This window comes from Seriola lalandi, unplaced genomic scaffold (genome assembly GCF_002814215.2).
Source record: "Seriola lalandi dorsalis isolate HSWRI2012SDOR001 ecotype SW California unplaced genomic scaffold, Sedor1 jcf7180002054673, whole genome shotgun sequence".
Taxonomy (NCBI): domain Eukaryota; kingdom Metazoa; phylum Chordata; class Actinopteri; order Carangiformes; family Carangidae; genus Seriola; species Seriola lalandi.
Window position 1 is genome coordinate 991002 of NW_019525226.1, and position 22555 is coordinate 1013556.

The 22555-nt window shown below is 44.5% G+C and overlaps 2 protein-coding genes across 2 annotated transcripts in view; one reads left to right on the forward strand and one right to left on the reverse strand.

The window, feature by feature from the left end:
- The window catches only part of mrpl11 (mitochondrial ribosomal protein L11), a 41041-nt gene extending 27575 nt beyond the window's left edge, over window positions 1–13466 (forward strand). Inside the window, exons 3-6 of the mRNA XM_023421671.2 lie at window positions 4824–4919; window positions 10099–10192; window positions 10721–10880; window positions 13223–13466. Coding sequence (XP_023277439.1) covers window positions 4824–4919; window positions 10099–10192; window positions 10721–10880; window positions 13223–13337 — 465 coding nt within the window. The 3' untranslated portion in view covers window positions 13338–13466. The remainder of the gene's footprint in view (window positions 1–4823; window positions 4920–10098; window positions 10193–10720; window positions 10881–13222) is intronic.
- A 2319-nt stretch (window positions 13467–15785) lies between these two features.
- Window positions 15786–21773, reverse strand: npas4a (neuronal PAS domain protein 4a). The gene is made up of 8 exons (XM_023421641.2): window positions 21259–21773; window positions 20661–20824; window positions 20464–20566; window positions 20050–20359; window positions 19805–19914; window positions 19511–19646; window positions 17619–19402; window positions 15786–17499 (listed from the first exon to the last, which is right to left on the reverse strand). Exons 1-8 carry the CDS (start codon window positions 21431–21433, stop codon window positions 17471–17473), a joined length of 2811 nt encoding a protein of 936 aa, XP_023277409.1. The 5' UTR covers window positions 21434–21773; the 3' UTR covers window positions 15786–17470.
- Window positions 21774–22555: the final 782 nt, after the last annotated feature.

Genomic DNA, 22555 nt, shown 5'->3' on the forward strand with positions numbered 1-22555 from the left:
CAGACCTGAGGCTGACCTCTGCAAACATGGTGGACTCGGTCCCTCCACCTTCTTCCTCTTGGCTCTTACTGTGTCATCAGAGTGTGAGGCATGAACTAAAATAGTATTCCACTGTTTAAGCATTGAGCGACTGAAACACTGTCTGACTCATGACGGACAAAAAAAGATTTAAAAATGCTCATTCTTCTTTGTTGTCGAATCATGGCACCTACATTACCCACAATGCAGCTCAACTGCTGAGAGTTGGGTATTTAGATTCAGGTTTGTTGTGCTAGTATCAGCTAATGTAGCTTCGCGTCACTGTAGCCTCGAGCGAGGCTGAGGAGGAGGCTGCAGAGGTCTGGTCAGATCCACACCCCAAAATCTGTAGTTGTCAGACCCAACCAAGGCCTCAAGTGACATCACACAAGGCAGTTTATCAGACTTTGTGCAGACACAAAAGGCTCCCCAACACCTGTAAACACACTTTGATGTGTAAAACTGGTGGAGTATCCCTTTTAAATAGAAAAGCGCCTTTAGTGTTTAACATTCACTCTGAACACTTCACAAACCTAAGCTTTGTTAAAACATCGCTACCAGTTGTTGTTGGAGTCTGACTTTGTTCCAGCTCCTGATTCTCTTTCTTTGTGCATCCCTCCTTCACTTGTCAGCGTATCTTGTGATTTTTCAGTCATCTCCGTGGAGCGTGGAGCCTCAGCTGCCTGCTGTTCGGGCTCCTGTGTTTCTGTTGCAGGCTCCACACGTGATTAATCATGTGAAGTGGCAAAAAGCACAACTGTCAGGGCTGTGAGGGGGGCCTAATGGAGTTGAAAATGGGATGTTTTGTCGCGATGCTATCCATTTTGCTTCACCGTGGCCCGCTTGGTCGTTTGCTTTCACCTTGTCCTCAAACAGCAAATTCTTCCTCCTGTGCCACGTACAAGCAAGTGAAGGCTGTGTCTGTTTTTAAGCAAAAAACCCCAGTCAGCAAAAACACTGCTGAGAAGTTTTGGTTTGTTGTGGTTGTTATAAAGACAAGTCCCTGAATTTGGTTCATGCTGTCAGATCTGCACTCATGCTCGTTTGAGCCGCGCTCCTCACTTCTTTTATGCAGGGCTGTATATTGCCCTCATCACAGTTCGCTGGAGACCAGGGGTGAAAGTAGTTTTCATTTTCCACTTTTAAGACTAATCCACTGATTCCAGGGTGGAAAATCAAGTAAAATGTATGTCCAGCGTGAACTCAGTTTATTTTGTGGCGTATGCTGTGTGTAGCTGATTCTGTTAGACCCAAACTGACTCTCACTCTCACTTACCCCCTGTGCAGCTCAGGGGTTCAACATGAAACCTAATCAGCTGTATGACGCTACAATGGGGCTGGATGTGATAAAATGCCAACACCGGAGCAGATTAAATGAACAGGGTAATGAAGGTAATGAATGAGAATGTTTCACACTGAAGAGTTTAATTAACCTCGCCTCCCGCCAGCCTCTCTCCACTGTAACACCTTTGTCACCGTGTCGCAGTCCTCCTCCGTGTCGACCACCCAGGGCAATTTGTCCAGTGGCCTAATGTGCCAGGGGCAATTAATTCTGCCTCCTGCCCCAAGGCCTTATCCTGCGTCTGTGTCCTTTATCTCCATGTTTGTCACGCTTCCATAAGCACAGTACCTCTCTTGACCTACTCTCCCTCTCTTTCTCATCTCCTCCCATCTCTTCCTTGCTCTCCTCCTCCTCGCTCTTCTCCTCCTCCTCATCCTCCTCTCCCTTTCTTTTCTTCTCTCCCTATTTTCTTTCTTTTTCTTCCCCCTGTTCTCTCAGATGCAGAAACACCTGCGACCAAACAGTGAACACTTCCTCACCGTCAGCAGTCCCTGGCAGCTTAATATGCACACATATCCACTCTTCAACTGATGGTCTTGTAGTCTTGTCAGAATGAAATGAGGCCGAAGTATTCATACATAAACATACACACACACACACTCTCACCCATATTCATGAGGACCTCCTGCGGCCTTCTCTGCACTTCTCTCCTCTCCTGTTGTTCACCTTGGTCAAACAAACCTGCTGTCATTGTGACCAAGATCACTGGCCACATTCTGACAACCTTAATACACCTCTTCCCCATCCCTGTCTCTCCTCTCTCTCTCTCTCTCTATCTCTCTCTCTCTCACACACACACACACCATTGCCATCCTGCCACACCAGTGCTACATCTTGTTAAAAAGAGTTAGTGAAGCTGAAAGGCCAATCACATTAGCACGGAGGGAGTGTCAAAAAAGACTGCAGAGAATATGGTGGAAGGGTCAAATAAATGGACATTTCTCAGATTTTAATTGCAAATGCCTAATTGCTCTCATAATTACGAGTAATAAGACTCTGCCATGCTGAACTCGAATGGATCATATAGCAATTACTCACCACTGTCGCTGCTGGATTTGACGGCGAGAAATATCTTCGTAGATTAGCGTTTAATCCTGGTGCCCAGGATCTCAGAAGTCTTTGAAGATGTGCGGCTGAATGTCCTCGTCCACAGCCGGCGTGGAAGGCCCCGCCTTGGGTGATGGGCTGCAGCCATTTTATACTGGAGAGCACCCGGCTCTAATCAGTCATGGTGGAAGAGAGAGGATTTATCCAGCAGCTCGGACTCGAGGATGATTAGATGCTCAGATGCAGTGAGCGGGGTTAGCGATTTGACCAAGGCATGAATGTTACTGTTCTAGTTCTCTCTGTCTGATAAATGTCATAGGAAGTTGGGGGAGCAAACCTTGAACTTTGCTTTCACGGCACGCCAGCCCTCTGCCACAGTTAGAGACTGCGATTGCAATTACCAACATGGTCCAATCACCACAATTACTGCAGTTAAACCATTAAATAGCCCGAGGCCAAAATAAAACTCGCTCACGCTGTCATCTTCAGAGGCTGAGATGTCTGGACTCTTGTGGAACATCTTAATTAAAATATGATTACCTGTCTCTGGTGCATATTTAATTGTTTGCAGAGCTCAGGGCAAATTGTCTGCTCTCCCCAAGTGGGTCATGTCTCTGGTCCTCGGGCCAATCTTCTGTCTTATTTGCCCCTCTTTAGCCTTTTTTTTTTTTTTTAAAATGTTTATCTAAGCCCTTTTAGCATTGAAGGACTGTCTGGTAAGGAAATGCCGTGTGAAGTCTTTTCCTCTGTCTATCTTTAGCACAGTCGCTCCTCTGTCCGCATAATGTCTCGCTGTTCGTGCTTAAGCACATTTTAGAAGCATCAGGCATTATCTCTGGCTGGTCAGCGAGTCCCTTTCATGGCATTGTGTGGCATGAAAGGGCCGTCTGAGTCGGTGGGAGAGATCATTATCCGACATTGACTGAACAGAAGGAAACGAACGGGAGCTGAATGTGTGAGGCAGGGCCCCAGGGTTTGCTTTGACTCATACCCAACATCATAGCCTTTATATTAATCCATATTTAATTAGAATTTCCTCAGTGCTCCCTCCCCGCTTGTTTACCCTCGCTGTGTTGTTTTATGGGAGGCGGAGTGGGAGGGAAAGGCGTGGATAGAAGGTGGTGAGGTTGACATGGGATTACTATTAATAAGTATGGGAGGGGAGGGAAGGTAAAGCCTAGCGACGGCTCTGGGGACGTAACTGCGTTTCATTTCATTAGTGGGATATTGTAATTCAAACAGCACCCATCAGCTGTGAAACAATAACCTCCCTCAACTCATGTGATAGGTTGAAATTTCAATGAGTTTGTTATTGTGTTAGCGGGTGCACAGAAATACCAGTGAGTAATGAGCAGTGCTTTAGACGCTAATGAAGTGATGGGGTTGTGTAGATTGAGCAACTCATCAGCATTCATCAGGTTCTTTTGAGTCCTTTAGAGGAGATGATGTTCAGGGAACTTACTGCTCCGTTAAGTTCAAATAAATGTCTTTCCTTTTGTGTCATTGGAGAATGTCTCAGGATGAGTGACTTTTCATCAGATGCATTATTAGAATCTGAAAGCCCTGCGCTGTCGTGGAGCAATACAAGCTCACGAGTCCATTAAACTGTGTATAAAAATCCTTTTTTTTTTTTTTTTTCTTCCCCTCATTTCTGAAATGAACATTTCAATCAGAGTGTTGCCTTTGGGAAGGATGGCGGGTGAAGGTCAGTTTAAATTTCAGCAGTAATAATTAGATTCTTTATTAGTTTTTGCCACTGAATTCATCTCCAAAGAGGAATGGTGCAAAGGAGCCGCGCTGGCCGGGTGTTGACTTAATGTCACCCATCCATTTTGCTTTCGCTCTGGTTGGCCTCGCAGGAGCTGGAAAATGGGAGCCTCATTCATCACTGGGTTTCTCTGGCTCTAGGCACCAACATGCATTCAGTCATAGCTCGAGTGACAGACACACACACACACACACACACACACACACAGAAACAAACACTCTGTCTGGAACAACAGAGCACACACACGTACATACACACACACACATACATCTCAGTGTGAATATAACGAGAATAACTGGTATGAATTGTAAAAATGACTCCATCAAAACATTGTAGCACAAACACACACAGTAGTCACATATATATATATATATATATAATATATATGTGTGTGTGTGTGTGTGTATATGAACCATCACACACCGGCACCCTGAGTCACTCGTGTGTGTGAATACAGTTAGACCTCTGTGAAGCTCAGATTGACTGACAGTTGCTCAGGCATCTGTATTCTTGCAGCAGAGTCTGACATGAGTGACGTTTGAGTGAATGTTTGTGAGCACAGACCCCTCACACATTTTAAAGCAACCCTCCGCCATTTTACCATGTTTATTTTTTGCCTCTCTTTTTCCCTCCCTTGTTCCTATCCAGAGAGGAATCCCCATCGGCCAGTTTTGCAAGGACTTCAATGAGAAAACCAAAGAGCTGAAGGAGGGCATTCCTCTCCCAGTCAAGGTCCATGTGAAGGTGCGTCTCTTTGTGGGTCTCTCTAACCCATCCCTGACCCTTTACGCTTAGCAGCCCTCCCTCCCACAATTGTGGTTAATTCCACTAGCTGCATAACATTACCAGAGCACTTCCATTATTCATACTCTACCACCGAAGTAAGCTTTTCCATTTGCATTCATTAATGAAGCAATACCCAGAGGAACTTGGAGTCAAGAAGCATTAAGTGCATGCAAGAGATGTGAATTACTCAGAAAAAAGGTGTTGTGAGCTTGTAGTTTTTATTTTACACAACCGCATATTGATTGCCCCCCCCCCCCCTTTGTGTGTCACTTCAGGTCAGGAGTTGTGTCCTTTCAGATGAATAAATGTGTCTTGTAATTAAGGTTTGTGATGTATGGAAGGGGAAGCCTAATCCTTTTAAAAGCGTGAATTTATTTTGACATGCAATATCCCGCAACAGCTCTTGCCATCACATCTGGGGCCTCTCTGCTGCCGATCAGTGCCATCTGCTGGTGGTTTTTAGTGGTGTGCTTGCTCTGCTCACACTGTACTGTGTAGCTATAATCTGTATGTAATGTTTAATGTTTGCATGCAACATGTTTCAGCCTTTGAGACGAATGTTTCTCAGCTTGCCTTCACCCCGGGCTTGTTGGTAGCCTTGAGCACATCTCACAGTTCCCTTCATCTTACTTTAAAGGAACCGTTTGACATTTTGTGAAATCTACTTATTCACGTTTGAGCACAAAGTCGGATGAGAAGATCGATATCGTGTCTTTGTCTTAAGCAAGGAGCTAGAGCCGGGAGGCAATTAGATTAGCATAAACTCTGGAAACATGGGGAAACAGCTATACTGGCTCTGTCCAAAGTTTACAGATCAGCCCACTAGCACCTCAGCAATTAGCATTATTACATCAGTTTAATCCGTACACAAATAGACATGTAGCGAGAGCTGACCTCAGCTAAATGCTAACTTTAAATGTTTGACGTTTAATTAGCACCTTACATAAATTACAGCTGAGATTACAGATGATGGGAATGTCGTTCATTTGCAGGGTGTGTGATCATAAACCAAAATTAAATATTTGATCTGATGATGGGACTTGGGGGGAAAGCCAAGGATCACCAATGTTATTACTGAGGAGGGGAGCAGGAATGTGTTTTTCAAATTTCATGGCGCTAAGCTAAATGTCACTCGTCAAGCATATTTTCCAAAAAGTATTCTTTTAATATTTTTTGGCGGCAGGGGTTTCACTCCCTCTGTCTTTTGGTTTTGTATTTTCCTCCTGTGAGAAAAAGGCCGGTGCAATAGATGTTTTTGTTTAATCTTATGAAATTGAGGAGGAGGAAAGAGCAATTTATTGGACCTTTGCAACCAATAGCCTTTTCATAGATAGAGAAAAATCCTGTTCCCTCTGTCGAAAGGTCACCACTGTTAGATAACACGAGTCTGAGTGATGACAAATCACCTGCTCTGTGGTATCCTCTCAGCTCAGCCTACAGTTTATTGCCCGGCATTTGCTTGTTTGTTTGTTTGTTTTTATGTGACAGATAACAGATGATCCAAAGTAAACTTTCCTCAGATGATTTATTGATTGGATCTATATGTCACATTTTGGTTTATAAAGGTCTCCGGCTAGGGAATCTGGATCTGAATGAAAAGAAAAGGGTCAGAAGAAGTCAGTCAGGCTGAAGGGATTATTTTTGCCCTGAGGGGAGGATGGAAAGGACGAGGGAATCGGGCTGGAGAGCATATGTGCAGCAGCACACAGCTGAAAACACACAGGGGTAGACAAATTAAGACCTCATGCAAATGACCTAAGTTACTCTGAAGTTAAAGTAATTTTGTATGAGTGTTTGTTGATTATCTATTAACGAATCAGTATTACTGGTCAATATTTTTACATGTATAATGTGAATGTAAAAAAACAAGGAATAATAATAATGATAACCAGAACAAAAACAATAGGGACCCCACACAGTAGCAGCTAGCTGGTGAACATAGCGGAGCATTGAGCTGCTAAAGAGCCAGAAATCTCATGCAGGAGCAGGAAGAGATTAAAACGGAGCTAAAAGGAGAATAAATATTGGACTTAAATTCACTAGGTGATCAGAAACCCGACTGGAAATGAATGGTTATGTTGTTTTGCATCTGCCAGATGTGTAAGTAAGTGACAAATTCACATATGAATTTAACAGGATACGTCATTGTCGATGCACTGACCACAAATGGCCAAAAAGAAAAATCAAATAGGGTGGCTTTAAATTGTTGTCTTATATCAATATGAACAACAAAAGCTCATAAGTCGTAACAGGAAAAGAAAGTTTAATCTATTAACCCTGAATAAAAAAATTCATATTGCTGATAGTATGACTTTGGTTTCTATTACAATCCTGAATGCAACATTTGACAAGGTATGAAAAACAGTGCAGGAAGTCTGATGAAAGAAAAAGCAGGTTCTCTTGATGTACAGGGGGGCGGGCTTAATACTATCCCACAAGAAAGGGAAGGAATTCTGCAAAAACCTCAAGGCGCACTGCTTCATTAAAGACCCTGAGGAAGACCAGTGAGCAGTTGAAATGTGTTCATCTTAGCTTTAATCATGTAGCCTCGACAATAAAGGCCTTTTAACTTTTTGCAGTAACGAAGAAACGCTCCTTGAATTTTCAATGGGGGAATTCAGAAAAGTTGGTTCAAACGTTGATATGTCGGTTTTGAATATCAATTAGTATCTGCTGAAAATGTGTTAAGAGTGTCAGCCAAAGGCAACAATACAGGAAAACTTGATGAAACATGTCTGTGCCTTTACTCAGACAAAACGTGTTCGAAGATCTTCATCAAATTTCAGTTATGATCAAGTGCCAGAAACAGAGGTACAGAACTTTTATGGTGAAGCCTTAACTACGACTGAGGACACCACGGTCACATTTACAGTGTTGTCTCCGTGGTTTAATCACTTATTCTGCTGCTTTTTGTATTAATTTTAATTCATTGAGACCAAGTGGATTAATCTACTATCCCTCCATCAGAGTTATATTCCTGGCAGTGTGGTAATGGCTTCACATCAGCCTTTAAACCACCAGTTTGAAGGTAAAATCGTCCAATTATAGCTTAATAACTCTTACCACACATGACAAGCCTGTCAATCTCTAGATTTCATCTCATGGTGAATGGGTGTGCACGGGGCTGTAGCAGAATAATAAAAGGCATTTAAAGAGTTTAGAGGGTTTTTTCCTTTCAAAGCTAAAAACATAAGTGCAAAAGTGTGTGAAAGTCATTAAATATTGTTTTGTTTTTTTTGTCTGCTCTAACGTGAGCTGCAATCATTAGCATGTCAACTAGCTACAAACATAACCTGGGGCAGCTTTACTTCCAAGGATTTGGTTTCACAACAATTTCATAATTAATTTCCGAGGACAGGGCCAACATTAGCGGCTCTTTCCTATTCTTTATTGGTTTTAAATACGTTTTGTGACTCAAGCCGAACTGTGTTGCATGTCCAACCCTGACTGTCTACTGAAGAAGAAAATGCCAAAAAGGTCTTTAAAGGAAAACAAACAAAATGTATCCGTCCATTTTTTTATTATTATTTATTTATTTATTTTTTCATCAGTTTTCCGTTGGAGGTTGAGTCGCTGCGGCAGCAGGTCAAGCAGAGTAGTCCAGACATCCCTCTCCCTAGCAACGTTTTCCAGCTCTTCCTTGTGCGCTCCGAGGCCAAATTAGATATATAATCTCTCCAGTGTGTTCTCGACCTCACATGGAAGGCTCCCGGGAGGCATCCAGATGCCCGAACGCCCTCAACTGGATCCATTCAGCGCAAAGGAGCAGCATCTCTACTCTGAGCTCACCCTGGATGTCAGAGCTTCTTACCCTATCTCTGAGGCTGAGCCCTGCCACCCTGCGGAAGAAACTCATTTCAGCTGCTTGTATCTCCGCCCTCATTCTTTCAGTCACTACCCAAAGCTCATGACGATAGGTGAGGGTAACTGGTAAATCAATAGCTTTGCCTTCCGGCTCAGCTACCTCATCACTGGACACTTTAGTGCTTACACTGCAGCAATCCACCTGTCAGTCTCCCGCTCCGCCCTACCCTCCCTCATGAACAAGACCCTGAGATAGAAACTCCTTCACTCGCTCCATCCCAACCCGAAGAGAGCAGTCCAATGTTTTCCAGCAGAGAACCCTGGCCTCACACTTCACACCTCATCCCATCTGCTTCACACTGCCCCAGTGCATGCTGAAGGTCACGGTCTGATGCGGCTAACAGAATCACATCATCTGCAAATAGCTCAGAGGAAACACTGAGACCCCCAAACTGGACACACTCCTCCCCCCCGGCTGTCCATGAAAATCACAAACAAGGTAGTCGACAAGGGTGTGTTTGACTTACTTCCTGTGGGCCCACCGCCTGCAGGGGACAGGCATCGGGTCGGGGTTGAATGTAGGCCGGGCTCGGCGTGCTGATCCCTGGTGTCATAGACATACAATTTTTTAAATGTTTTCCTTAAATTCCTCATCACACATAATATTGGATAAACTAGCTCTACACAGCAATATAAGAACATACTCTTTATGTATTCAATGTCATGTCCTCTGGACGGTGAGGATGCTGACTTTTTGCCTGGAAAATTTAGTCTGTCTTTAACCATGATATCTTATAGTGCATATTTATGGCTCCTTTGACAAGACTCTCGTTATAAATCAAGCCAGTTGGAAACATTAAAAAGTCACTAGTGATGGCGTTTTCGCACTCATGGAGCTACAGCAACAGCTGATTAAATTTGCTAGCGACAGTTGTCATTTGCCGGGTAGAAATTTTGAGCCTGTTTTTGTTTACCTCTGTCTAAAATCAAAGACCCCATTATGCCAGCAATTACTATGAATTTCCATGATAAATCAGCCACTGTTATCACTGTAAACTGCACGCATGCCCTGCAAGAACAGACCGTTTGATAGGCGTAGCAACAGTAACTAATAAATATGAAGGAAAAAAAAAAGATAATCTTACAGACTTCTTCTGGTGCTTAAGGATAAGGACACATTTCTTAGGGGCGGTGTTGAGCAGAGGGAATCGTGACCTCAGTGTCTTTTAAAATCCCGGCTACAATGAGAATATATTTCCATGAAAACCTCCATAAGTTGGCGTGCCCACTTTTGATCAAAGGTTTTAATTTTATTTCCTTTCTGTCTCCTCAGCCTGACAGAACTTATGACCTGAAGATCGGCCAGCCCACGGTGGCTTACTTCCTCAAGCAGGCGGCGGGCATAGCGAAAGGGGCCAATAAGACAGGTGAGACGTGCTGCTGCTCTCATGTATTTGCTCGCACTCAAATGTTCACCTGCTGTAACCCACCCTGTAACGGACACACGACTCTCCATGGGCTCAGTTTGGAGCGTTGCTGTGATTGATGTTATATTCATGACATGCGGGGGAACTGCAGCAGAGGGAGCAAGTGGCACAGGTGGTGTGTTTAAAAAAAGAAAAGAGAAAAAAGAAAGAGAATTATGGATTTCCACCTTTTTATGCTCTGAGCTCTCCTCAGACTCGTTTCAGCTGTTAACTCCTAATATCACCCCATCACCCTCTCCAGCTACCTTCACCTGCACACACACACACACACACACACACACACACACACACACACACACACACACACACCCGCTTCATCTTCTTGTGCTGATCATTACCTTGTGCGTTTAGTAAATGTTTAATTCTTTCATTATTCACACTTTTGCCTTCCCGTGTGTGTGTGTGTGTGTGTGTGTGTGTGTGTGTGTGTGTGTGTGTGTGTGTGTGTGTATCTGTGTGTGTGTGTAGGCCACGAGACAGCAGGGATGGTGTCAGTAAGGGCAGTGTATGAGATAGCCCAGGTGAAAGCTGAGGATGAATGCTTCAAAATGAGGAACACCTCCCTCGAGACCATCGTCAAAAGCATCGTTGGCTCGGCCCGTTCGCTTGGCATCAAAGTGGTCAATGAGTGAGTCCTGATTCTTTGCTCGGTGCATAATGTCGTTGTATACCATAAATCTGACCTGTGGGCTCACAAGCTGTGCTATCAGGTCCTTGAGCTTGTCAGTTGGTCCTAGCAGATTGTTGCTCCCTTTTTGTGTAAAGTTCTTTACATCAACGAGGATACACGGTGTCACAAACATAAAGCTGCACACACATTCCTGCAGAGCTGCAAAGAAGCAGCCACTTTATGAGCCTTGTCGTATACAAAGGCTGCAGTACCTCCTAACTGCCACTAGAGGTCAGATAAGATAACAGTAAAGAAACCACCATGGCCACAATAACAAACACTTACAGTATCTTCAGTGTGTAATCAAATCCAATTAAGTAAAAAAAATTAAAAATAAAAAAAGTCCTGCAGCAAAAACTGTTGTAAGGTGAAAGGGCTCATAACGAGTCAAGAATTAGGATGTCCCCTTCTGTAATTCTCCTGTTCTGATTCCTTTATATAGAGTATGACGTTTGATACCTTAACAAGTGGATCCTTAAAGACTCACTGTCCTCCAATATTGAGATGCAGGTATATACACCTGTATTTGTTGTGTTTATGTTAATGTTTTTCTATGTAATACAGCTGCACAATGCATATTTATATTACAATACGCCATTAAATAAGACAAGAAGAAGAATTTCTTTATCCGTCTTTATCATACAAATACTTAACATCATTCTACAGCGTCTACTTTTCTTCTTCTGCCTCTGTGCTTCATATCACCAGGCATTGTTGCACAGTATTTGCTCAGTGTGTAAATTCAGATTTGAATTATGCTTCTACTTTTAGTTTTTGTAACTGATTTGGCCGCAGTAATGATGTCATTTGCCGCTGGTAGTGTATTAATATTTTCATCTATCTGTGGTTAAGGCTGTAGTTCATAGTGTTTTTCAAAAAAGTGACATCATGTTGTATGATGCACTTCCTGGTCTGACTCGCTGTACACAAAATAACGTGAATAATAATGTGAGCGTCTGACAAACACAAACAGCTCAATACAAAACCAGAAATTACAGTCTCCAAACTCGCTGTAGAGTTCAATCAACAACTCCCTCCAGGCATCCGGCTGGACTTTGTGGTTTAATACTAATTACAACAATGTCACGCACATCACCTCTCGCCTCTCTCTCTCTCTCTGTTTCCTGTCTGTACGTCTACTGTGATTTATCCGAGGGAAAAATGCCAAAAAGCTTTAGAAAATAAACACTATTCTCCCACAATGCATTGCACAAAGTCATCAGAGGCGCTGATCACAGCTGAAAAAGTTTAAAACAAATGGTGGACGATGGTTAGACAACTTTGTGAACACATAACAGAAAATAACCACAACATCCTTGAAAAAAATGTTTTGTCTCTTTGTGATGTTGAATTAGAGATTTTCCAGAACAGTTAAGTAGGTTGGTTTTTTATTTTTTTAAGAGCTGCAACAAGTAGTGGATCAACAGAAAATTCACTGGAAATTATTTTCATAATCAATTCAGTCATTTTGTAGGCCTACTATATCAAGGACTGACCATTAATTGAGATAATCATTGGTAGATTAATCAATAGAAATAATCATTAGTTGCAGCCCTGTATAGCATTTACTGTATACAGTCAACTAGAACACGTTTGTATGTGATTGCTTTAGATTTTACAGGTGTGGCACCTCCTCACCCACTCCTGCAAACTTACCTGTGAAGAGCTTCGCATGTGAAGATCCACCTGTGTTCACTCTTCCACAGATGTTTATCATTCAGGCCGCGCACAGCATTATATTTATCTTGCTGCAGTCTCTTTTAGTCCAATGCTCAAGCAGAATCTCACTCAACTTCAACCTGCTGCTTCTGTCTCTACTTCAGTTAATGACTTCGTGCTCTTCCCACAATCCCTTTCTTCCCCTCACTTAAAACTTAACATGTCTTGCGGCTGCGGTGCATTATGATTTATTGAGAGTACTGTCAGTGGAGAAATTTCTCCCTGGATGGTTGTTGAACACTGTTGCACTGTGTTGAGACCAGAGTGAAGCTATTCCTCTTTGACTCTGGCGCCAAGTCAAGTCAATGTTGCAGATAGCTGACAGATTGTCTGCTATCAAGTAAAATTTAATTTTGTTATTAAGTATCACTGCATCTCCACTGGAAACCTGCTGATGTGTTGTTTGTACAGTGATATTAAATTTTAAATCATGATGCCATCCTCAACATTTTGTCTTTCAGCCTTTTAACAGTGTTTATATTTTACTCAGGCTTCACTTCCTGTACTTATAAATCACACATTTAGGGTAACTGAGTATCATGTTTCTCTCTCTCTCTCTCTCTCCCCCTCCTCTTCCTCAGTCTCTCAGCTGATGAATACAGAGTCTTCTTGGAGCAGAGGGAGGAGAAGTTGAAAGCTGATGCAGCAGCAGCTGCAGCCGCTGCAGCCGAAGCTTTGTCGAGTAAAAAGAAATGACGACCTTTACGTCCAAAACTGACCCTCATTCCTGTTTATATTGACTTTATACATGATGTACCACATTCAAACAAAAACACTGTTCATGTTGTTTGCGTCAGATCTTAATAAACAGTAAGTTATGTGATATATTTTTTTCTGTGTCCTTATTTGCAGCTGATATTAAGATATATTTTAGAATGATTTAGAAGAATTTACATCAGATACATTTTAGCAACAAAAAGATCCACTCAAATTTTGGAAATATTTATGACGCTGAGTGTCTGATTTCCTCTGAGCTGAGCTAATGAAAGTGTAATTGCTCTGTCGTGGAAGGGTTTGTACATTCAGTCTCTTTGATGTTATTATCTTTTATTAACACTTCCGGAAGCGATTTGGCTTTTTGTCAGGTTGTGCAGATGGTTTCCTGCACATTTTACACACATCAGTCAGAGACCTAAAGGCTTCATCTCATGTATAATTGCAAAATTCACATGGACTAAGGGCGGGAGTATAACTCAATATTGTTATTTATTGAGTTTAACTGTAATTATAACGTAATGTCATTAAGTTTGTGCAAGCACATACATGATTTTGTCAATATTTCTCCTCAAATTCTGAGATTATTCCAAGTTTTTACACATGTAAAGTCTTTGGTTTCATCTAATGAAACAATTAATCAATCGTCAGTTGACAGAGAAGTAATTGTCAACCATTTGTAGAACCAATTATGTCTTTTATCAAGTAAAAATACCAACTATTAACTGGTTACAGCTTCTCAAATGAGGATTTTCTGTGTTTCTGTTCCCTGTAAGTTTTGTGTTTTCTATTGTTGGTCTGACAAAACGTAGTTTAAAGAGAGAGAGACTTTGGACTCTGAGATCTTGTGTTGAGCAATTTTCACACTGTTGTGACATTTGTGACTATAATTATTAGCTGCGGCCCAAAATAGAATACAGTTAATTTCTTAGAAAAAGAGTTTTTGACAATTTTATATGTGAGTTTTCCTGCATTTACCATGACATAATATACTGTATTGTACCATGGTACAGTTGTATCATGGCAGCTCACTGGTATCAGTATATGAGTGTGTGTGAAAATTTTAAAACACTTCGAATTAAAGCGATTTATAAATGTGGCCATTTGTTTTCCACCTTTGTGTTACTTTCCCTCCACCACAGCTCAGCAAGGAGAAGCTGTCTGAAATACAAAGCGGGAACAGGTGTCTTCAATCCACTGTGGACTGAACTACATACATATAAGCACGTGAGTATTGTTTCAGGTCAGATTTTTAGAAATGTGAGCCTTTCCTTTAATATCCTAATATATAATTTCTACCACATCACTCAGCTGTACATGGACCCTACACTTATCTGTAAATAGTGCCATTTGGATCTTTATTACACCTGTAATGTTTTATTGGTTAAATGAAGCTGAGATATAAAACTGTGTCCTTACACCTGCCCTCTTCATAACCTTTTCCTAACATGGCCTCTTACACAACACACAATATGCTCCTTTCTGGTGCAGTACTTATCTTTGCCAGAGGATAGCAGCAGTCAGCTGTGCAGCGCCGCCTCCTCTGCTCATCTTCACTCCGTCAGAGACACTGCAGCAGCTTGTGATGGAACAAAATGTTCGCTTGCCGAGAGAAAATATAATGTTCAGGGCTTTGCCTCATTACATATAATCGATTCTGTATCATCTATTTTGTAGCAGAGATGATGAGATCTGGCAGAAATGATATTGTAGGCCTCAGTCCATAAAACCCATCCACTATATTTTGTCTGTCATGATTTACAGAAAACAGGTAACTTATGTGTGTTTTTGTTCTGTGATTTTGGTTATGTTCACCTATTCATCCTGTGGCGACAGAGTATCAGTTTGTCCCACATCCCTTTTTACTGTACCTCTAATTTTAGCCTCCCCTTACTCTTTCTTTGTCTCCCCTCTCTCTCCCGCCCTCCCCTCTCTGATCCTTCTGAATGGAGGCTGAGAATAGATGGGAGGCTGTTTCAGTCAGAGCTCTTGAGCAGGAATGCCTATATATGGAGTCTTACACCACGCAGAGCGCTGATAGAGTTGCAGGTACATCGAGTGAATGTGGGCTACTGTGATTTGTAGAGGGAGGGGGGGGGTTCATATGCCTACTACTATGTGTGTGTGTGCATCATCATAAGTGGGAGGCCATCTGTGTGAGCCTGTGTGCACGTCCTTGCACGCAAAAACCTCGATGCCAAGTGTGTGCGTCAGTCTGAGTCAGATAGTGTCTCATTCTGTCTCGTCATGTGTGTGCGTCAGTGCTGTTGCTGAGCGAAACTCGCTCCAGGGGAAGAAATAGAGGAGAGTGTACGGGAGGGAGCGAAAAGAGGCAGGGATGGTGGGATGATGATGGTGATGGTGATGGTGATGATGATGAGGCTGAGGGAGGAACGGGGGGTTTGACTGTGACGACACAAATGCATCAGCTGCATTAAGTGCACTTTAATATAAATGCATTTGTATGGCAACCAAATACACTTATAAGCATCACATAAGAACACTGGTCCACAATGTCCATTCTGCAGTAAGTAAGATGTTTAGAATATATTCCATCTTAGGCAATAAAAATCTCTTTCTCATATATACAGACCAATAACTGTTTCATACAAATGTACAAATGTGTACAACCTTTCTGAAAAGAACATATGCCTATATCCACAGACATAATGCATATGCTTTAACATCTTTTTCAAATATCACACATACAATAATATAATTTTACACATGTATATTAACTTAGCCTTTAATAGCTAGAACGTAGGAATCAATCCTTTACTTGACCGTAGACAACTCTACGTGAGCATGTCGACACCATGGGAATAGTACCATTCTCAACCCGTGTCGCTTGGTAACTGAATAGAAATAGCACCCCATCCCTATTTTCATTTTTTAAAACAAAACTTTTGTATTCTAACCCCTCTCAAAAAAGAAGAATCACTCATTCACATAGTCAATTGTGCCTCACTACACCGCGCTCCAGTGGAGCAACGATGTAACTGTCCATGTTGAATGGACATGATAAAGAGTTCAGCAGGTCAGGGCCGTTTCAGGCACACAGGAGCCGCTATAAGCTGCCAGCATTGCAAATATTGATGCTGCAAGAATATCCAGCCGACTGCCCTCAGGCCAAGAGGGACCTGAAGAGCCCACATTCAGAGTCTAATGTACAGTACAACGTAGCAGTGGATTTGTGGCATGATCAGAGCTCCGGCAAACTTCCAGACGATCTCTTGTTTGGTGTTACATCTCATTAAGCAATGGACACCTTCAACATTCTTGAGATCTTCACATGCCAGGATCTCTTCACATGTTCTCTTTTTTTGTTTGCACATCACATTGATACACAAGATTTTAGATGGAGAGATAAATATGAAATGTTAAAGGTCTGAAGCCGCAAACTCAAAGCTCAAAGTATCTCAAGTTTTAAGTTGAATACTATTGTGAGTTTTGATGTAGCCTTTAAGGCTTTGAGGACTGAGTGCTATCAAACCAGAGCTGCACCAGCTCTGAAGACTGAACAGAAGATTTCACAGCAAGAAATCTTTCCTCTTTTGATCTAGTGATAGTGGTTGGTCATTTTAAGTATGTAAACAATTTGTAAACATTTGACTTCCAGTACATTTGAGGTTTGGGTTTGCGTTGCTGCATGTCAAGCAAAAAGTGCTATAATTCATCTCCCTATTAAAATAGCAAGAAATGTATTATTTTTTGTTCACAACAGAGTTTTCACTACGAGTGAATACAAGTGCGCGTCTGGAAGTTAAACAGCGCTTACAAGTTCAGAGATGTTTCTCTGTCTGATCATATCTGAAGCTCGTGTTACAGAGAAGCTGAAAGATACCACATGGACTCAAAACCCAGTCAGTTATGAGTCCATGTGGTTGCACCATCATGTAAATGTTGCACCAGGTTTGTAGTAGTATACAGATTAATGAGTGAACAAAAATATAAAGCCAATCTTTGTTCTGAGGAGACATGTAGGAGTTAAAGTCCTTAAGTTGTATATACATTATGTATATTTATACACTTAATTATTTTTTACTTTTCAGTAAAAGGGGCTCCACAAAATATGACAATATGCCATACTTAATGAAGTAAGTCACAGACTTATTTTAGAACGGAGGAACACTTCCACTCCCATCTGAAAGACAAAAAAGGAAAAGAGAGAAAGAAGAAGTTAGTGGTGCATTTTCAGAGAATGGTTTTTCATCCCATTTAACAAGACTGAGCTAAAATGAGAAAAACAAGACAGATTCTTACCTTTGTGGAAGCACTGTGGCGATGGATGACATTGGAGTTGATACAACTCAGGTTGTTGCCCTAAGCCAGGGGCGATCGAGGCACCTGCCCCAAACATGGGTTCCAGGACGGCCAGTTCCTCCAGGAGGGACTGAGTGCAAGACACGGCGGGCGTGGGCGAGCCAATGGGCATGGAGGTGGCAGGGCTGGGGGAGGCAGTGAGGATGAGGGGAGGGGAAGCTGGGATGGAGGAGCAAGAGGACACTGGAGATGACACCACCTCGATCTCCATTGCTTCCTCCGCTAGCCCCTCCCCTTCCGCCATCACCCCAGCCTCAGCAGCCACAGTCGCCCCGCACCCAGCCATGGAGTTACATTGCGCCGATTGGACGCTACAGAAGTGGCCCACTCCCTCAAACTGGGAGGGTTGGCGCCAGCACACTGGGGTTTGAGGAGAGGTTGGGCTGGAGGGATTGGGCATAGGGGAGGTGCAGGGAGACGGGGAGGAGATGCCAGGGGACTGGGGAGGAGCGAAGTCGTCTTGGAGGAGGGTTTCTAGGATGCTCTCTTCAAACAGAGAGTCATCATCGTCTAGGAAGATGGGAATGTCCAGACCTCTCCATGCTTTGATGGGATAAAACTCCCTAAGCATATGGACTGAATCAACATCAGCAGTTTCTACAGTGGGAGACAGGAAGGGGGAGGGAGGAGAGGATGAGGGTGACATGGAGGGAGGAGAGAGTTTGGACAAGAGTGGATCCAGGTAGAATCCCTCTGCCAGTGAGCTGATATGCTGAGCTAAGAGAGAGATTTCTTTCCTCTCCTTCTCCCTCTCTCTCTCCAGGGAGAAGAAGGAGAGGCAGGGCTGTTTACCAGGTGATGCCTCAGGGGTGAGGAGGCCCTCAGGTGGACACTGGAGGGGCCCCAGTGGTACATCTACATACAGTGGACCCCGTACCTCGGGCAGGGTCATTACTGTGCAGTCGCCGTCTCCGGGGCTGTCAGGTGTGGGGGGCAGTTTCTCATAAAGGGAGCCGCTGCAGGGCTCGACAGGGAAGAGGAGATCAGTGGATGGGGTAGGTAGAGCGAGGGGAAGTTTGGTAGAGAGGGTGGTGGGGGGAGTAGGGCTGGAGGTGGTAGTTGGTGGGGCAGAGGCGGGCACTGAGGGGGCCACAGAGGTGGTGGCGGTGGCTGTTGTAGCAGAGGGCGGAGGTGTGGTAGTGCCAGTGGGGTCAAAGCTGAAGAGGGGTTCACCGAATGGGAAGCTAGCCCCACTAACCTGGGGAGTGTAGGGTGGCGTGCACACAAACTCTTTGGTCTGCTGAGCTTGTGAGGTGGGGACAGGTGGGAGAGGCAGGGGGAGAGCTGGCAGTGGAGGGTCGAGCTGGAAGGAAGGTGGCAGGAGAATGTTCTGGGTTAAAAAGTCTAAGTCTGCTACTGTTTCAACAGTGACTGGGGTGGGGGAGGAGGCAGCTGAGGGGCTCTCAGTAGGTTGCTGCTGAAAGAAGCTTTCTTCCTCCAGAGAGGAGATACTGGAACGAGGGTCGCCCTCCAGCTGCATGGCCTCAGCAGCAGAGCTCCCTGGTTCATCAGAGGAGCCCACGCTGCAGCCAGCAGTGCTGAAGTCAAAGGACTGGGCAGACAGGCCGCTGCTGCCTGGGGTGAAGACCTGGTCCGGGCTGGACAGGGTTTCTGGGGACTGGAGGCTCAGACTCTCTTGCTGAGAGGTACCAGCAGTCAGGATCAGGGTCAGCTGGGTCTGCTCTGAGCTGAGCTGCTGACGCACAGACCAGGCCTCAGACTCACTGAGAAAGAGAAGACACATGGAGTTAGTAAGGTGTGTTTGGCTGTATTCATCTGTCTCCTGCCTCCATATTGATGAGTGGTGTGTGATTTAAAACGTCAGTAAATACCTGATGATGTAGTTGTTGCTGCTGATGGGGATTTCTCCAGGCTGCAGCTGAAGCACCATGTAAAGCCAAACCCACGACTGATCCTGAGCTTGCACACGCACCACCATTTCAGCTCTGCCCTCTCCTCCTTCTCTCACTGTTGAACAACAGTCACAACACAAGTTGGCATCGTTTGTAATCCTATTAATCATCATAGTGTATTTCAATGTGTGGATGTGCCAATAGGCACAGTGTTTGTAACTGTGTGGGTACGGATGGTTGTAACTGTTAGGTATGTGTGAAGAGTACACTTACATAGGCTGCGGTGCTGAGCGGAGGCATGTGACAGATCCTGTGGGTGGAGGAGGCTGTACCAAGAGCGAGAGCGTAAAGCTGTCACATCAAAGCCAAGATAGGCGCTCACACTGCAGGGGAGAGTGGGTGGTGATGTGTTAGAAGGATAATGTTTTACCGCCTTAGTTATCTCATAAACAGATTAATATACCACTTCATATTAAAGCAACAGGTGGAGAGATGGGATGTTATTTGTGTGAACTCACCTGTCCTGTGCTGCCTGTAGCCTCATGTCCCGGCCATGCTGGGAGTAGAAGCAGGCCAGGAACAAGTTGCTCTCAGCAAGGGGAGAGGCGGAAGTCAACTCCCTCTCTGCCCCGGGGCCGGAGCGGCTCGGGTGGGGCTCCAGGGGGGAGCAGAAACACACCCAGACAGGGTTGGAGGTCCAGTAGGACCCAGCGGCAGGAGAGGTTGAGGGGGGAGAGAGGCAGCGAGCCCGGATCAGAACCAGCTTGTTCCCGGCACTCTGCCTCCGCACGGACTTGGAGGTGTTGAAGCGACAGCGGAAGAGACGATCTATAGAGAAAAGATGAGAGGAGGTTCATTTAAAAAATCGTATTTGTTGGTCATTAGGTGGAGAACCAAAAAAATTGTACTTTAATGTGTACATTTTGTCTTACCCATCTCAAGTGATGTAGAGGTTGACAGGTTGGTCCTCATGATGAAGTGGTCTGAGGCGTCGATGATGTCGTACACACTGTCCCCCTGTGCCACAAGATCCACCTGAAAAAATACAAACAGAAACGTTATTTATGAAGCCCAAGGTAGAGCTCGATCATCCCTTCACTAAGCAGCGAATTAATCTGTGTGGACTCACCATGGAGTGTCCGAGGTGCTCAGAGACGCTGTCTGACAGGTACAGGAGCTTCCCCTCCCCGGTCAGCAGCATCAGAAAGCCTGGCAGCGCCTGCATCAACTCCGACAGTTCGTGGAAAGACAGAAACCGCGCGCTCTCTTCAAGACTAGCGGCAGTTCCTGCTTCTAGAGAGGAAAAAGGGTGGAAAGGGACAGAACAGAGAGGTGTCAGATTTGTTCATGAATCTGAAGCTAATAAGAACGAACACAGCATATGTGATCTCCGCAATAGGAAAAACAGTGACCGCAGTGTATTTCAGCACCATGGACAGCGGTGCGGCTGTTCTTATGGTGCTAAAGCATTTCAGTACCACGGACAGCTACAGATTCACATTTAAACGCTTTTATCAGCTTCTTGCCTATATCGATTATTAAAGATCAATTAATGACCCACAGCTCTACAGATAATCCGAAAATCAGATTTATATCAAGGCACCTGCCTCTGGTGTCACTAAAACACTTGTTGATTCCACTCCTGAGAGATTGCCGTCTGTCAATGCAGCAGTGCTACACGAGATTCATCAACAGGTCGTTTTTACTCAGAGTAAATTCATTCTTACCTTGAGTGAAGAAGACGGATTTCCTGGTGTACATGCAGGCAAGTGACATGATGTGCAGGTATGAGAGTCGCGCTTTATCTGCATCGGATATGGGCAACAAGTCCTTCAGGTTCCGGATCTCGGCGTTGATCTGGTCCCGTCGAGCCTTGGAAGCTCCTTTGGTTGAGCGGTACATTGTGGCCGGTTGTTGCGGTGAACTATCGAAATTCCTCCAGATGCGAGTTGGAGAGTTGTGCTCGGAGTGTTGTTTCACGTCGTGCCTCGGCTGAAGTGCCCTGTCTCCGTGATGTGTTAAGAGACAGGTTGTAAGAGTGGAGAACCTCTGAGGTGTGTTATTGGACTTTCATCTCAGCGATTTTTTTTTTTTCCAGAGAAAGGTTTCAAAACCTTCTCTTGTCCTGTCTCCGTCTGCTTTAGCTCCGCCACAGCGTCCAGCTCGGATGCTGGTCGGCTGCTGGATGTCTATCCCCCTTTCGGAGTGCAGGTTAATCAGCGGCTGTAGTAGCCGTCTCTCGCACAGAAGTCCGGACCCCTAAATCTGGTTGAGGGACTCTGCTCGCCGGTCACTTATATAGCCTGGGACTCCGCCGGAGTAGGGGGGCTCCCAACGCACCAACACCGACGTAAAACGGAGGGAGGGGGGTTGAGAAGAAAGGGGGGGCCGAGGGGGATAGATATGTCTCATATCAGTGTTAGCAATGGTGGAACTCTCCCCCCTCCCTCTCCCGTGCCCTCTCCTTTCGGTGACTCTGCCTCGACGTCAGCACTTCCCTCTACTCGGTGATGACGTCGGACTGAAATCGGGAGCTCCGGCGACGCAAAAAGCCCGATTTGGACAAAACCGAATAAGGGGCGGAGCAAGCGTAAAACGTAAACGGAGTCACCGGACTCCGGTGTATTGGAGGGGGAGTGGGGGGCAGAGGGAGGGGGGAAAGTGGAAGACTGGGTTGCATACGAAAGAGGTCTGTGTGTTTATATGTCTGGCACCAGAGGCGGACTCCGCAACACCGCCCGTTTGCCCGGACCTGTCGTGAAACACTGCAGGTGCTCGTTCGGCGCGATTCACCGCTTAATTTTGACCACATTTAGCCTGCTGCCAACATTTGAAACATGTCGGCTGCTCAGATAAAGGCTACACCGCAGAGCTGGACAGGCACCGTTAAGCTGCCGTTACAAGAGGCGGACATGGATGCTGAGGCTTTTTCACATCGCTCCGTCTCTCCGTTGTCCTTTATGAATGGAAATCATTCCTGGGCAGCCGTGAATGCATAAACCTTCACATAAACCGCCTTTAGCC